This window comes from Takifugu flavidus, chromosome 10, assembly GCF_003711565.1.
Source record: "Takifugu flavidus isolate HTHZ2018 chromosome 10, ASM371156v2, whole genome shotgun sequence".
Lineage (NCBI taxonomy): Eukaryota > Metazoa > Chordata > Actinopteri > Tetraodontiformes > Tetraodontidae > Takifugu > Takifugu flavidus.
The window spans coordinates 4,026,830-4,040,121 of record NC_079529.1 but is presented as its reverse complement, the minus strand read 5'-3'; the positions used below and the strand labels follow the sequence as shown (position 1 = coordinate 4,040,121).

Genomic DNA, 13,292 nt, shown 5'->3' with positions numbered 1-13,292 from the left:
GTTTGAGTGCTGTTGTCAGTCACCAGTGGAGTAATCATGCAACTTTGGGTGCATTAAAACTAACCTACAGTCTAAGCCCTCACAGGTGCTTATCACCAGGTGTTCCCTTCCCGGAGTTATGCCTACAGTTCACGGTCAGGTTTGTCTGAGTTCCGCCTATAAAAAGGGAATATCAGAGAACAACGGGGACTCGGGGGGAATCGAATCGCGATCGCCATGTTCTTGCTTGCCAGTTGTTTTGCCCTTGTGGCCTCTGTGCTGGGTAAGTGCACTTATGCGTGGGATTAGTTTTCCTGCTGTGGAGAAGTGTGCTGTGAATTGTGCATATCGGGACAAACTGGCCATTTTTGCTCTGTGTACTTTGTAATAAGGGTGTGGAGTGCCTTCTATCAGGCCCCAAGTTAGCGGATACAACAAGATTGTAAACGGGGAGACTGCTGTGTCTGGATCATGGCCCTGGCAAGTTTCACTTCAGGTAGCCAAAAACTCACCCTCCTCCCTTTTGTTGCTTGGCTTACAAACCTTTTGTGTGATAAAACTTTGCATTATTGCATCCTGTCCCTAACAGGATGGTTCAGGATTCCATTTCTGTGGGGGATCCCTGATCAACCAGTACTGGGTTGTCACAGCTGCCCATTGCCGTGTGTCGTAAGTCCTTTTCAAAGTGCCCCATTTGTACTGTAGCAACAACATTATCAATTTCCATCTTCATCCTTCTCCAGCCCCAGAATGCACCGTGTGATCCTGGGAGAGCATGATCGTCAGTACAACAGCGAGCCAATTCAGGTCAAAACTATCTCCAGGGTAAGAGTCTTAGCCCATCCTGTAAACACCATAAAGATTATATCCTTAAACAGCTTCATACTAGTTTGTGGTTCTTGTTCTCTTCCCTTCAGGCCATCTCTCACCCATATTACAACTCCCAAAACTTCAACAATGACATCACCCTTCTGAAGCTGTCATCCCCAGTGCAGATGAACTCCCGTGTGTCTCCCGTGTGCCTGGCCTCCAGCTCTACCAACTTCCCCTCTGGAACTAAATGTGTCACCACTGGTTGGGGCAGGACCGGCCAAACTTGTGAGCAATCAACTGCCTTTGCATCTAGGAGCTGACTGGGTTATCAACATTCCCGTGATGTAAATGATTTAATGTTCCTTCTGTGTGTTTAGCAAGCCCACGCTTCCTCCAGCAGACCGCCCTGCCTCTGCTCACCCCCACTCAGTGCAAACAGTACTGGGGTTACAACAGAATCAGTGATGCCATGATTTGCGCTGGTGCTTCTGGAGTGTCCTCCTGCCAGGTAATAACCATGTTGGTGCCTGACAAAAAATGATTGTTTAATATTTGAGCCCCAAAAATATATGTCAAGTAAAACCTAAGGACAAAGCAGAGGTGTGACATGGCGCCTGTTTTGGCATTTTAGGGTGACTCCGGTGGCCCTCTGGTCTGTGAGAACAGCGGGGTGTGGTCTCTTGTTGGTATCGTCTCCTGGGGCACCTCTAACTGCAACGTGCGCGCCCCTGCTGTGTACGCCCGTGTCTCGTACCTGCGCAGTTGGATCGACCAGATTGTTGCCTCCAACTAAGGAGTGGACCCACAAACATCTGTGTAAGCAGTGTGCTTGATGCATTGGCCAACAACTGTGCATAAAATATAAATCCTGACAAGAGTGTTTGGTTTTTTTTATGTTTTCCTATACACGGCCTGAAGTGTGTGCAACACTTTATTAAACAAGTAAACTTTAGAACCATAAATGTGGCTAAAACATGACATAGGTGGGAAATCCAATGTTAGAAAACATCACAGTACACAATAACTACTCAGATGGTTCACGTCCGAAACTGTAGCACATGGAAACTCCCTGACAAGACTGTTGTGCTGTTTAGTGGATTGAGTAACTATTTATTTCTCTAAAAAATCTTCATTATGAACAACAAATCAGCTGTTACTCTCAATTCTGCTCTGGCAGAAATAAATATCTATGCAGGAATGATGCTAAGGTCCATTAGAAGAGCACAACTTTTAATATTCCTGTTCCTGGATTACATGAATGTTGTTCTGGACACATCAAAGCATATAGACAATTAAATATCTGGCACCAACGACTTTTATAGACTAAATAGCGTGTGAAAGGTGAGTACGTCAGTAAATGAAGACGAGAGGTATTTACTCAGGTATTTTGCAGGGTGACCTGACTTAAAATATTTGCTTTAAACACTGTAAACTTTAAATGCAGCATGATCTGAAACATGCAACGTTGTATTCAGGGGTAATAAGATGATCGGAACTGATGGTCACAGTCGCAGCCTTTGTTGACACCATATCATGTTAAAATAACCGTGCATGTACAGCAGTAGTAAACCACTGAGACTGGGTTTTGCATACTGCACGTAGTTGAAAAATAGTTTACGTACACGGCGCAAAAACACTAGTAACCCTTTAAAAAAAACCTGACTAAACTTAATTTTGCTGTGTGGCATCACAGGAAAATCAAGAGTAATCAGCCAATAAATCAGGAAGGGAATTGTAAAATTATGTGTGAGTTATTCTTGTGACAGCAACAAAATAAATAATAAAAACAATTTTAATAAACTTAAACATGCTTTATTCCAACAAATCACAAGACATTTGATTTAAGGCTTATGGTTCTACTTTGCTATGAGTCTGATCCACATAAGACTGAAGGTGAAGGGCTGCACATCAGTCAGCAGTCGTACAGTTCCTTCATCTCCTTTAGGATCTTGATACTCTCGCTGTATCTCAACTGATTCTTGTGGGAACACTCCTTCCATCTGCGAAAAGAACAAAAGATTATACATTCAGGACTTTTTTTTAAATGATGCTTTAAATTCACAATAAAAAGTTGAAAGCACACACTTTTGCCGTATCTTTTTCCAGCGTTCCATGTGGTCAGATATGAGGGAACCAGACACAGGAACTGAATCATTTAACTGTGGGAAGTTGGCAGGTTTAGTTCATTATTAAATTGTCTTTTACTTCACTGAGGGCAAAAAATTTAATATCGAACCTTTGTAACGGTAGGTTTTTCAATCTGGGGGATCCTGAGATTGACGGGTTCACCAGATGTACTGACTGGACTGGAGGTTGGAGGAGGCAGTCTGTACACATCCTGGTCTTTACCGTTTATTATGTCTGTAAGCTGGCAAAGCAAACAGTTAAGAACCTGCAGGAAGGATTCTGATTTTTTCGGCATTATCATTTTAGTCATTCAAGCAGTGATGGATGTAAACTGCCAGAATTGCAGTCTGAACATTTTGACGCTTTCTTTAGAAAGTTTTCTTAGGTTTGGTGCCTACTGTCACTTAATGACAATAGAAAAATGTAAGCTTGTAATGTAAATGTAAATGTCAGTTTGCAATTTTTAGGTAGGTAAATAAAGTTTAATTTCTGTACTGGATTTAGAATAAAAGTAATGCCGGGCCTCACCTCTTCCTCCATGCTATGTGTGGGGCTGGGGTAGGACGCTTGTTCTCGGACAGAAGGATTGTTTCTCATCCAGGCGCGACAGATGGGGTAAAGAGGAGTGTTGGTGTTGAACTGAGCCAGATCCACACTTCGATCATACAACTTTATGATATAGGAATCTAATAAACACAAAATTGCATCAAGTGTTAGGAGCAATGAGGTGAAAGCACCGCTAATAAAAAGCCAAAAACATGCAATATTTGCTTTTCTATCCACTACTTATACATACTTTGCTTGTGTGGGTTACTTTCAGGGATGCTCTCGTCCACCTCTTTTCTCTTTTTCCTCCGGTGCTGTGAAAATCTTGCTGATGGCCTGTATCAGTATCAAAAAGGGATAGACACATAATGTCACACAAAAATGAGATGTGAACTCTTGACTTGTCATGTCCACAATGATCAATGAACGAGTAGTTTCTTGCAACAAAAATCTACTTGCCTTTTTCCTGTAGATGGAGATAACTCCCTAAAAGCAGCAAGTGGAACGCAGCATGTCAACTCAAGCTTTTCTTGTTGATATTTGAAAAACAGAAATGAACCTTACTTGTTTAAAGGATCCGCTGATACTTTTAAAGCATCACTTTCGTGTTGCTCCCTGTACAGAACATGATGGCATTAGTTTAATAGATAGCTGATCAGAACAGTTACATTAAAAATGAGATGACTGACCTTTCATTTTCAGTCCTCTCCACCAGTCCCTGCAAGACTGCATCCAGTTTGCTGCGGGCACCAGAACCCTCTGAATCTGCAGAGGAAATAACGTAAATAACTGTGGGGATGTACGTCACTAAATCCATACTAACATAGTCAGCATTCTGATATACTTTACATAGCTTACACCAACGCATTTACAAGCTTGAGAAAGTAATAGGAACAACGTAACTCACCAGTCCTTTCAGTCTTAATCTTCACGTGATGCATTCTTTCCAATATTCCTGTGATATATATTACCTGCTGCAAATCATCTAAATGCACAACCTCAGGATTACAATCGACTAAAAAACTCAAGTGTTTTGATAAGGTCCTAAAAAACAACTATTGATTTCACAATGCGTAAGACAAGGCAGTATGGCTAACTAGCTAGCTAGCAATGGTAAAGAGCATCTACAAAAGGTTCACAAGATAAACATTGGACGTAAGTGCAGTATTGCCCAAAATAAGTTTTCGACCAAATAGCCTACACCGCACGAATGATGAACCTGTTGCTTTCGATCTATTCTCCAGAAAAATTAAATACGTTTAACTATTATTGAAACGGGCTGATGTTTGCTAACTCCCAAAGTAGTGGCTACCTTAGCCTATTTTGACCAAATGACAGCCGTTGGATCCTTTACTCTTCCGCGCGCTGCTGAGTTCCTGCTACCTGATTGGCTCCTCTGAAGCAAAGCCGCCTTACCCGATTGGTTCTTTTGATGTCCATCATACTAAACTTCGCGCTGATTGGCTGCTTCTGCTTCGCCACGAACTGCGATGCGCTTTATTTTTCCTATATTGCTGTATTGTCGGAAGACCTCGCTCATTCTTTACTTTTAAATGTTAAAACAGCAATTTACTGGGTGAAAAGAGCCATGCAATGGCACCTACGACTTTCTGGGGCTCCTGTCTAACCGATATGTGGTGTCGCACTCGAATCTGAGTCCATGGTAACTTTGTTTCGTTGCTACATTGAGCGATAATGTATGGGCGGCTTGTATTATGTTCTGTTTTCGTACTTTGCGTTACAAAAATTCGTACAATAAGTTGATCAACCCAGAGAGTCCAGTTCAAATTAAAAGGAGCTCTGTTAGGACCGAACAAAAGCACCTTTTATAGTGTACCATGTTTTCTGTGCTCTTATGAATCCCCCTGCGACATCCAAACGCCACGATGCAATCCAGGTAAGATTCAAACATCAGCGTTTGTGCGTGGATTTTGTGACTAGAAACACTTGGTCAAAAGTATTTGTCTTTTCAGTGAGCCGTTGTTCACAAGAAAGAATCCCTTCACGCCATCTTCCAGGCCGGGGAGGGCACACTACCACCCATCACGCACACACTCTCTGTCAAAGACAGAGAAAAAGACGGTATGTTTTGATCTGGACTGAACGTGCAGCTTCTGTGTTTCATTTCAAATGCATTTTGCACGTCGTTGCCATTGTGCAGGCTTTGAGTCCAGTACGTCTTGAACAAGCACCACGCTCACCTTTAAGCACCCGGCATCAAGAGAGCCAGAAGCTGCATGAGAGCCAGAAGAGCTGTTCTGGGGTCACAGATGAACAGCCTGTATTCACAGAGTCGTGGCCGGCTTCCACTGACTGTGAATCATCTCCCACCAGCTGTACAGCCTTGGACAACATGGACAGCATGGCGCATAAAGTCAAATCAGGAAAGACTGGGATTTTTTCAGAACAAGGAAACTGGCGAGAATCATATCTGACCAAGTGTGTTTAAACATTCAGACTATAGCAACAAATGTCGTAGAGCATAATTATTCCTCAGAGTTTCTTCACAACCTCAGGTAAATCAGAAATCTGCTCTGCAGGCACACAGAACATTTTTGTGACAGCCCACCACAGAGGCGAGAGGAACAAACGGATTATAGCATGGATGAGCAACAGCTGTCTTTTTGGCAAACATCTCCTTCATCTGTCCCTCCTAGTTCAACCCCAACAAAGACAGCAGACACGGGTACCTTTTCTCTCACTGCTGTTTTTTTTTAAATGTCGAGGTCATTGACAGTAACACAGCAGCCTATTTTGGTAAAATCTTTCCGTGCAATCTCTCCCTCTGAATAGATGACTATCAGTCTCCTTTCTTCAGTCCAGCTGAGGGTTGCTTTTCCCCGTGGAGAGAGCTTCCCAGCGTGAGTGTATTCACGAGTCTTTAGTAATTAATTTGTATTTATGTTTTCTTTTGTAAACCACAGATATTTAAGATGCAATGATCTCTGGATATCCAACCTAACTTTCGTCATAATTTAGTTATATTTTGTGCATGTGTAATGGTTTATTGGGGCTGCGTGCTGCAGGCTTGTCCTAATTCCTGGAGATGGTTTGCAGGAGAGGTGGATATAAATATTTACATAGCAGCCACTCATCTCATGTTCTTTTGGAAACCTTTATTGTTTCACAACTCTGAGCACCATTTTCTTTACAACTGTCTTACATAACACATATTATAATTCTTATTTAGCTTGCCTGCATCAAATCCCCTCCCAAAGATACAAGAATCTCAGAACTTTAATTTAGCAAAATAGGTCCAGCTACTCAGAATGTTTTTTTCTTTAAATAATGCATCATTTATGATTTTCACTATACATTATGGATTCGTTATTTGGTATTAAGTACAACATCTTGATTCCCTCTTCAGATCCCGTCTGAGGGTGAGGCTGATGACACAGAGATACTAGACCTTCAAGAAAGAGCCAACAGACTTCTGCTGAGAGAGTACGTTGATGTGCTGTTGTAATGGCTGGTTTCATTCTTTTTTTTCTAATCGATACACTTTTTTCTGACTTTCCATCAGAGAATGTATAACTGATGGATCAATACATGCCAGCTTGGAGGGCCTGGGGTGCTCAGATTTCTCTTCTACAGCCAGCAACGATGAGCCCCAGCGAAGACCTTTCATTCCTGGAATTAAGATATCTGAAGACAAACGTATGTATTAATATTCACATGAGTGCCTTTTCTGTGTGTGTGTACTGACCTTTTACTGTTACTGTGCTGTGTGTTTATTCATATTTGCAGGGAAAGCCAGGTCAGACTCAGAGCCAGCTGCGTCCTCCCAGAAATCTTTTATCCCTCCTTCTTTGGTAAATCCACAGCGGCCAGAGGAAGACATCTTGTTCCAGTGGCGTTTACGGAGAAAGATGGAACAGGCCAGGGAGGGTCCCTGGCATATGCAGCACACCAGGCTTCATGGCCCCACAGTTAGCTGGCAGACCCCGGCCTTAAACCATCCTCCAGCTACTGGACCTCTTTTCAAGGTTAGACTTGCATGTGTCACAAACACCTTTTTGTTATATATTTCGGATTTGCAGAATGATTAATTTTTCCCTTGTTTGGTACATTTTCTCCAGCACCAGCAAAGTACACAAACGGAATACTCAACACAGCCAAACCTGACAGCCCCCCAGTCAGATCCCCATGCATCGTATTCCCAGGCTTCAGGCCCATCTCCTACCCCTGCTTTAGTTTCGTCCGGATCCGTTGTCTCTCAGCCTCAGCCTGTTGCCGGTGTTCCCTCTCACATGCATTTTCTCTGTGACGTGTTGCCCTGTCCCATCCAATCATCTCACACCGGCAGGAAACAAATGATTTCACAAGACGTCTGCATGTCTCGCTGCACACCCAAAGCCCCTGAAAATAACCTTCCCGATGAACCCGTTCATGAACCTACACCTCTCTCAAAGCCCACTTCTTCTGAAGCAAAAAGAGGGGGGGCAACCAGTCACCCCCAAAGACCCGAGAGGAAGAAAAAAGAAAAAGTCTCGAAAAAAGACACAGAGAGGGTGATAACCACCAGAAAGCAAAAGAAATCCAGGTATTGAAAAATGGGCATAGTATATAAATTCATGCTGAGTGCTCAGTGCACCTCTCTGTTGTCATAGTGTGGACACAGGAGACACGGAGGTCCCGGATTCTAAGACTGAGAGCGTCTCACGTGAACGAGTAGCTCAACATCTAGAGCAAAAGCGGCAGAAAGTAAGACGAGACGTTTCAGATGAAGCTGCCGCACCATCTTCTCCCGTCCACAGCACATTAGGACAGGTCAGAATGGAAAGGCATCCCATCTCGGCTAGTGCTGCCTTTATGTACTACACGCATCGTCAGCAGTTATTTTCTGGATAAACAAATTGGTTTCTCTTTTTTGGGGTTTGACAGGTCGTTTCTGAGGTTTTATTCCCATCAGTGGTGTCTTCCTCTCCTGCACATAGACCCCCCGTCTCAAATGGTCCTGTTCTCCCATCATCAGCAGCTTCACAGCCCTCAGATCCTCCGTGTGACACACACAACTCCATGGAAGTCATTGCACAGCTGCTGCAGGAGGCTGAAGGTGAGCTCTGCACGTCTGCAGCGTGAGCAGCTCACATCAGTGATACATAATCAAAGCTTTCTTTTTTGCTTTTTCAGATTCAGATGGAAAGGAGTTTGAAGATGATCCCTTGTTACAAGTCCTTCGCAAACAACGAATGTGGATCAGGGAGCAAATTAGGTAAAATACTGTACATGTTATGTCTCCAAATGATTAGTTATCTTAAGTGTTTATCATTGTTTTATTACAAACATTAACCCCACTTTTTGAATGTTTTTTTGAATATTTTCTTTCAGTCAAGTGGACTCTGTGTTCAATGAACTACAGGATATGCAAGTACTTCTACACTGATCAGAGACACTTAATTTTTATTATATAAACAGAGAAAGTGTATTTTCAAAGGAATATTTCCACATTAAAGAATAAAGAGACACATCTGTGCACTTCATTAATCACAACATAGTGCATTTTACAAAAAGCAGCATTTTGACCTGTGAGCAGAGCATATTTACAAAGAGTGTTTCCTCAGGACATCCTGTGATGTTGAGGGAAAAGTATGGATGTATACATACTGGAAAGAACAGGGAATATTGGAAAACATTCTGAGAACACTGCGTGTGTGTTGGCACATGTCAGGTGTCACTCTGGTGAGAGGAGCCTTGTTCACACGTGAAGAGATCTGAGCGCCTGTCTTCATTGCGATCAGGTCAGGATCCTCGTGTTCTCGGGGTGCAGCATCGGAGCGGATATGATAAGGATGCCGTCTGGAGACACGGCCGACTCCAAAGCCATGGTGTGCACTCCTTTTGGGATGCGGTAGCGGCGGTTAAACTGCCGCGTTGTAAAGCCGGGACCATCCTTCTAGGCAGAACACACAAATCATATAACTAGGAAATTAACCTCAGATATTCTGCGATACCTCTCCTGCTGGAAGACCAACCTTTTTCTCTTCATGCTTCCCTTGTACTTCCACAAAGTCTCCAATCACCTTCACCAATAGATCCTCTGGGTTGAAGTCCTTTACATCAACTTTCACGGTAAAACCACTGTCGTCACAGAACACCTACAGACATGGGTTTAATAACAGTCAAACACATGGACATGAGCTCCTGGTCATTAGTTTATTAACATTGTTTGCCTTTAGCCTTAGGAAAATTGGGAATTTAACTGAGTTTTGTTTTGTTTTTAAATCTCTTTTTCTCAAGTCAAAATGAGGGATATTTTTAGAAGTCTTAAATGTCACTGAGCGATGTACCTAAATTTAAAATACAAATACTTAAAATTTGATCGCATATTTTCTTTTCTCTTTTCTGAGTTCACCTACCCCTGCAGAGTGGCTGTTTTCTGGTTCAGGTAGAAGGAAATTCGGGGACCACTTGTACTCTCCGTATGTTCCATTCAGCCGCGGTATAAGCGGAGGCAGCACTTTCTCCCACTGGATCCCTCCGACAGGAGTAGGTGGCAGGATGAAATCCATTCCTGTAGAGAGAAATGACATAAAAACCAGGGGAGGTGACTCAAAGCACTTCGGTCTGCCGCATGTGAGACTGGTGGTGCCGCCTTCAACAACTTACCGCTTCTGATATTCGCTGACCAAATAAGTGCGTAAAAATGAAAGGACGAGCCCCGTTTACTGGTGCTCCGCGCTGGTTGGGAAGTCTGATCGGCTCGCCTGGGTGTCTCCTGCAGGCTCCTCGTCCTCTGGATGCCTGGCGTGACTCTGTGTTACGGCCTCTGTTTTATACTGGGGTTGCATAATGAGCCGGGAATTCTCCATAGGGCACCTTCCCTCTCTTGTGGAGTAACGCGCCCTCCTGGGTGCAGAGACGCGCAGGGTCGTATAGGATAAGAGAACATTGTTTGGGTCGTGACGCAGCTGTTGCGGGATTATTGGCAATTAGCGTGTTTGTCGGCCATTACCGACCGTGTAGCCAGAGGTTTATTCCGAGCGATGATGGCACGGATGGGAACAGTCTGTGCGCGCTAAGAAGTGCGAGGTCTGTTGTCAAGGAAGGGATGTCCAAAAATAAGTTCAAACGACAATGTTGTTGACCCTCGTGTGTGGATTCCGACATTGGCAGAGGGAACGTTATGAACACTTGCAGGAGCACGTGTACTGCCCCACAGCCACCAATCACAGCTTTGCAGGTCCAAGTGGAAGTCACACCAGCTCTTAAATAAAATGTCATGCGTCCCAAAAATACAGTTATTCCACATACCCGGTCCACATGAGCCCGTCTTCCACTAAAACCAGTCCATTCGACCTCTGTTTTACAAAACTCGGGTCATTTAGCCTCTTTTTCGTGTTTTTTCCTCATTTTATAGTAAAGCTTTAAAAAGTCAACCAGTTTAGGTCAGTAAACATGCACATTGTAACAGCAATGCCTAACTCATGATGCACATGCATCATATTTTAATCCAATAAATCTTGGAATCTAGTCAAGTGTGACACTAATTGGAAAAATACATTCAGTAATTGAAGTTTTTAGAAGTCACCATATGCAGTGAAACCCCTACAGACAGGACTTTGAGTCGAATTTACTTCCAGTCTAGAAAAAGCCTGCAACGTGTCTGTAAAAGGATCTCTCGTAGTTCACTGATCATAAAGCTGTATTAACTGTGGAAAGAACAGATCGTGCAGATACTCCTGACTTGGTCTTGGCACACTCGACAGAAATGATCAGTTCATGCAACAGGCCCATGTTCTTATTATAATGTAGAACTCATCACTCAAGCTTTGAATGAAGTGACTAAAAATGGCCCTGATGGTGTTATGACTCATATAGGAGGGGGTGCAGATGGGACACTTTTGACAGGATTAAGTTATTGGGTTTCACAATAGGCGCCAGCCATTAGCCTCCCATAAGACCTCTGTGATGATGTATAGCATTAGAAGGATATATACAGGCCATAGTTTATGGATTAATCCCTAAACAAAGAGCTCATAAAGATCCAGCGGTACTTACACTAATTCCCCAACATCTCACAGCGAGTACACTGACTCACAACGGGAAAAAACCTACACACATATTTAGAAAAATGACATCAGTGAACTGTGCATGGTTTATTATTCATAAACAAGTAAAGAATGTTGTTGTGCAATCTGATATTAACAGAACAGTTAAGAAACATTATTTCTTTTGTTTACTGTCCTCAGCAATATGAATAGACTAAGGACTCATCAGGCTTGTTCCAATTGACAGTGATAATCCACAAACAGACTTTTCTCAACGAAGACACATTTAGAACACTTTATTCTGATGGTAAATTACAGAATCAAAAAAAGGGCCAACAATAAAGGGGAAAAAGCTGTATTTCTTTAGGCAGCAGTTATCTTTGAAATACGTGTTATAAAAATCTCCTAAGGAATGCCCAAAGGAATGGTGAATGAGATGGAATCTCCCACCTCCCCCCACTCAGATCTGTAATGCTGGAAAATGGTAATCCAGGTGGTGAGCACTGCCACCCACAGCAGCAGGCCCACTGCTGACCGCTTGACATCTATATGGAAAACAGGAAAGAATTAGATTGTAAGTGACACTAAGAAAAATCTTTATAGTAAGTAGAATTTTTTTTAAGCAAAATGAGCGAAAATATTAAGCTAACCAAAAAGAATTTTATTTATTACAATTCTTAATCTTAAATAAGATCAATGAAATTTTATAAGCTCCAGAGTAAAGTACAGATATATATCTTGACTGCATCATATAAAAGAAATACAGAATACTACCATTACTACCATTTTGTCCAAACTTACAAGTTTTTATCTGTAGCTGCTCGGCGTAAGTTGGTTTAAAAAATGCCTCCCGGAAAAACCAGACAACATTAACCAGCCACAGGAACGGGAGCAAAGCAAAGCCACCTATGAATAATAAAAATAATACAGAAAAAGTTATCCTAATATTTGGGTTGGGGACTGACGAAAGTTAATTTGGACCAAGAAGTGATAAATCACAAACGACATTGAAAGACAGATGAATATTAATACAACAAAGTAATCTCACCTAAATAATATTTCCTGCAGAGGCCGAGCTTCTCCTCATTGGGAAGTCGTTCTAGGTTCATCGTCAATCTCTTTCTACAAGCAACAATTCATAACAATAAATCAGGGTTACAGGTTAAACACTACTTAACGCAAAAGCCTAAACACAAAAAAATTATGACTATAGTGAAAGACTTGGGAAAGAACAAAGCATTTAAATGATGGTCAACATTATTGCAGTCACATAATTAGAAATTCTGTACAAGCTAACAGTAACATTAGCATTTCGATGGCTCTTTAATTTAGCTGTTTCAAAACGCCGAGGTGTCACTTAGAAGTGTATGTTAACAATACAAGAATGGCCTTATTTTTATATTCTGAGCATCTCTACGAGTTTGAGGATTCACCTGAAAATGAGCTATCAACAGAAGTCACAATATAACGAATGCACAAAACACAAACAACTTCTTCCTTCTCTGTTTCCGTCTTCTTCCTCATATTTCTTCTTTTCTTCCCCCCTTTGATTGACTGCACAAATGATCACGTGAACCACATCGCCCCCTATTGGGCCGGAGGATGTAGCACATGTTTAAAGTATAAATGACCCTTACAAAAATAATTTTTAATTTACATGGCATATTTTTTGTTTCAGAGTTTCGTTTACTTTGTGATTAAAATAAGCCAAATTAAATACTGTTTGTTTTTACCTTTAAATGGGGGAATTAAAACTCGGGTGGTTCAATTCTTATGTAACCACCACTATTTAAAATGCTATGCTAACTACTATTTTGATTTACATTAAAATTAAAT

At 42.0% G+C, this 13,292-nt stretch overlaps 5 protein-coding genes across 9 annotated transcripts; 2 read left to right on the top strand and 3 right to left on the bottom strand.

Moving 5' to 3' along the window:
* The first annotated feature begins 105 nt into the window (after positions 1-105).
* On the top strand, positions 106-1,669 carry LOC130532753 (chymotrypsin-like protease CTRL-1). Its single transcript, XM_057045578.1, has 7 exons — positions 106-262; positions 372-475; positions 569-648; positions 723-804; positions 897-1,077; positions 1,170-1,300; positions 1,424-1,669. Exons 1-7 carry the CDS (start codon positions 217-219, stop codon positions 1,583-1,585), a joined length of 786 nt encoding a protein of 261 aa, XP_056901558.1. The 5' UTR covers positions 106-216; the 3' UTR covers positions 1,586-1,669.
* A 913-nt stretch (positions 1,670-2,582) lies between these two features.
* Positions 2,583-4,805, bottom strand: lin37 (lin-37 DREAM MuvB core complex component). The gene is made up of 9 exons (XM_057045584.1): positions 4,373-4,805; positions 4,155-4,230; positions 4,030-4,080; positions 3,925-3,951; positions 3,716-3,801; positions 3,448-3,605; positions 3,029-3,160; positions 2,878-2,951; positions 2,583-2,792 (listed from the first exon to the last, which is right to left on the bottom strand). The coding sequence occupies exons 1-9, from the start codon at positions 4,404-4,406 to the stop codon at positions 2,705-2,707; spliced, it is 726 nt and encodes a 241-aa protein (XP_056901564.1). The 5' UTR covers positions 4,407-4,805; the 3' UTR covers positions 2,583-2,704.
* A 125-nt stretch (positions 4,806-4,930) lies between these two features.
* On the top strand, positions 4,931-8,933 carry proser3 (proline and serine rich 3). 4 transcript variants are annotated; one of them, XM_057045539.1, is made up of 13 exons: positions 4,931-5,362; positions 5,439-5,547; positions 5,627-5,904; positions 6,006-6,151; positions 6,259-6,326; positions 6,833-6,909; positions 6,989-7,122; positions 7,213-7,451; positions 7,545-8,008; positions 8,076-8,235; positions 8,350-8,521; positions 8,599-8,680; positions 8,797-8,933. In XM_057045539.1, the coding sequence occupies exons 1-13, from the start codon at positions 5,352-5,354 to the stop codon at positions 8,849-8,851; spliced, it is 1,995 nt and encodes a 664-aa protein (XP_056901519.1). In that variant the 5' UTR covers positions 4,931-5,351; the 3' UTR covers positions 8,852-8,933. The 4 variants fall into 4 exon arrangements, with proteins under 4 accessions (XP_056901519.1, XP_056901521.1, XP_056901522.1 ...); XM_057045541.1 differs by having other exon boundaries at positions 4,932-5,362; positions 5,800-5,904; XM_057045542.1 differs by having other exon boundaries at positions 4,939-5,128; positions 5,800-5,904.
* On the bottom strand, positions 8,852-10,326 carry hspb6 (heat shock protein, alpha-crystallin-related, b6). 2 transcript variants are annotated; one of them, XM_057045587.1, is made up of 4 exons: positions 10,075-10,326; positions 9,825-9,979; positions 9,441-9,563; positions 8,852-9,361 (listed from the first exon to the last, which is right to left on the bottom strand). In XM_057045587.1, exons 2-4 carry the CDS (start codon positions 9,975-9,977, stop codon positions 9,203-9,205), a joined length of 435 nt encoding a protein of 144 aa, XP_056901567.1. In that variant the 5' UTR covers positions 9,978-9,979; positions 10,075-10,326; the 3' UTR covers positions 8,852-9,202. The 2 variants fall into 2 exon arrangements, with proteins under 2 accessions (XP_056901567.1, XP_056901568.1); XM_057045588.1 differs by having other exon boundaries at positions 8,852-9,358; positions 10,075-10,322.
* A 1,219-nt stretch (positions 10,327-11,545) lies between these two features.
* psenen (presenilin enhancer, gamma-secretase subunit) lies at positions 11,546-13,032 on the bottom strand. Its single transcript, XM_057045589.1, has 4 exons — positions 12,890-13,032; positions 12,505-12,578; positions 12,258-12,362; positions 11,546-12,001 (listed from the first exon to the last, which is right to left on the bottom strand). The coding sequence occupies exons 2-4, from the start codon at positions 12,563-12,565 to the stop codon at positions 11,862-11,864; spliced, it is 306 nt and encodes a 101-aa protein (XP_056901569.1). The 5' UTR covers positions 12,566-12,578; positions 12,890-13,032; the 3' UTR covers positions 11,546-11,861.
* Between the last annotated feature and the right edge of the window lie 260 nt (positions 13,033-13,292).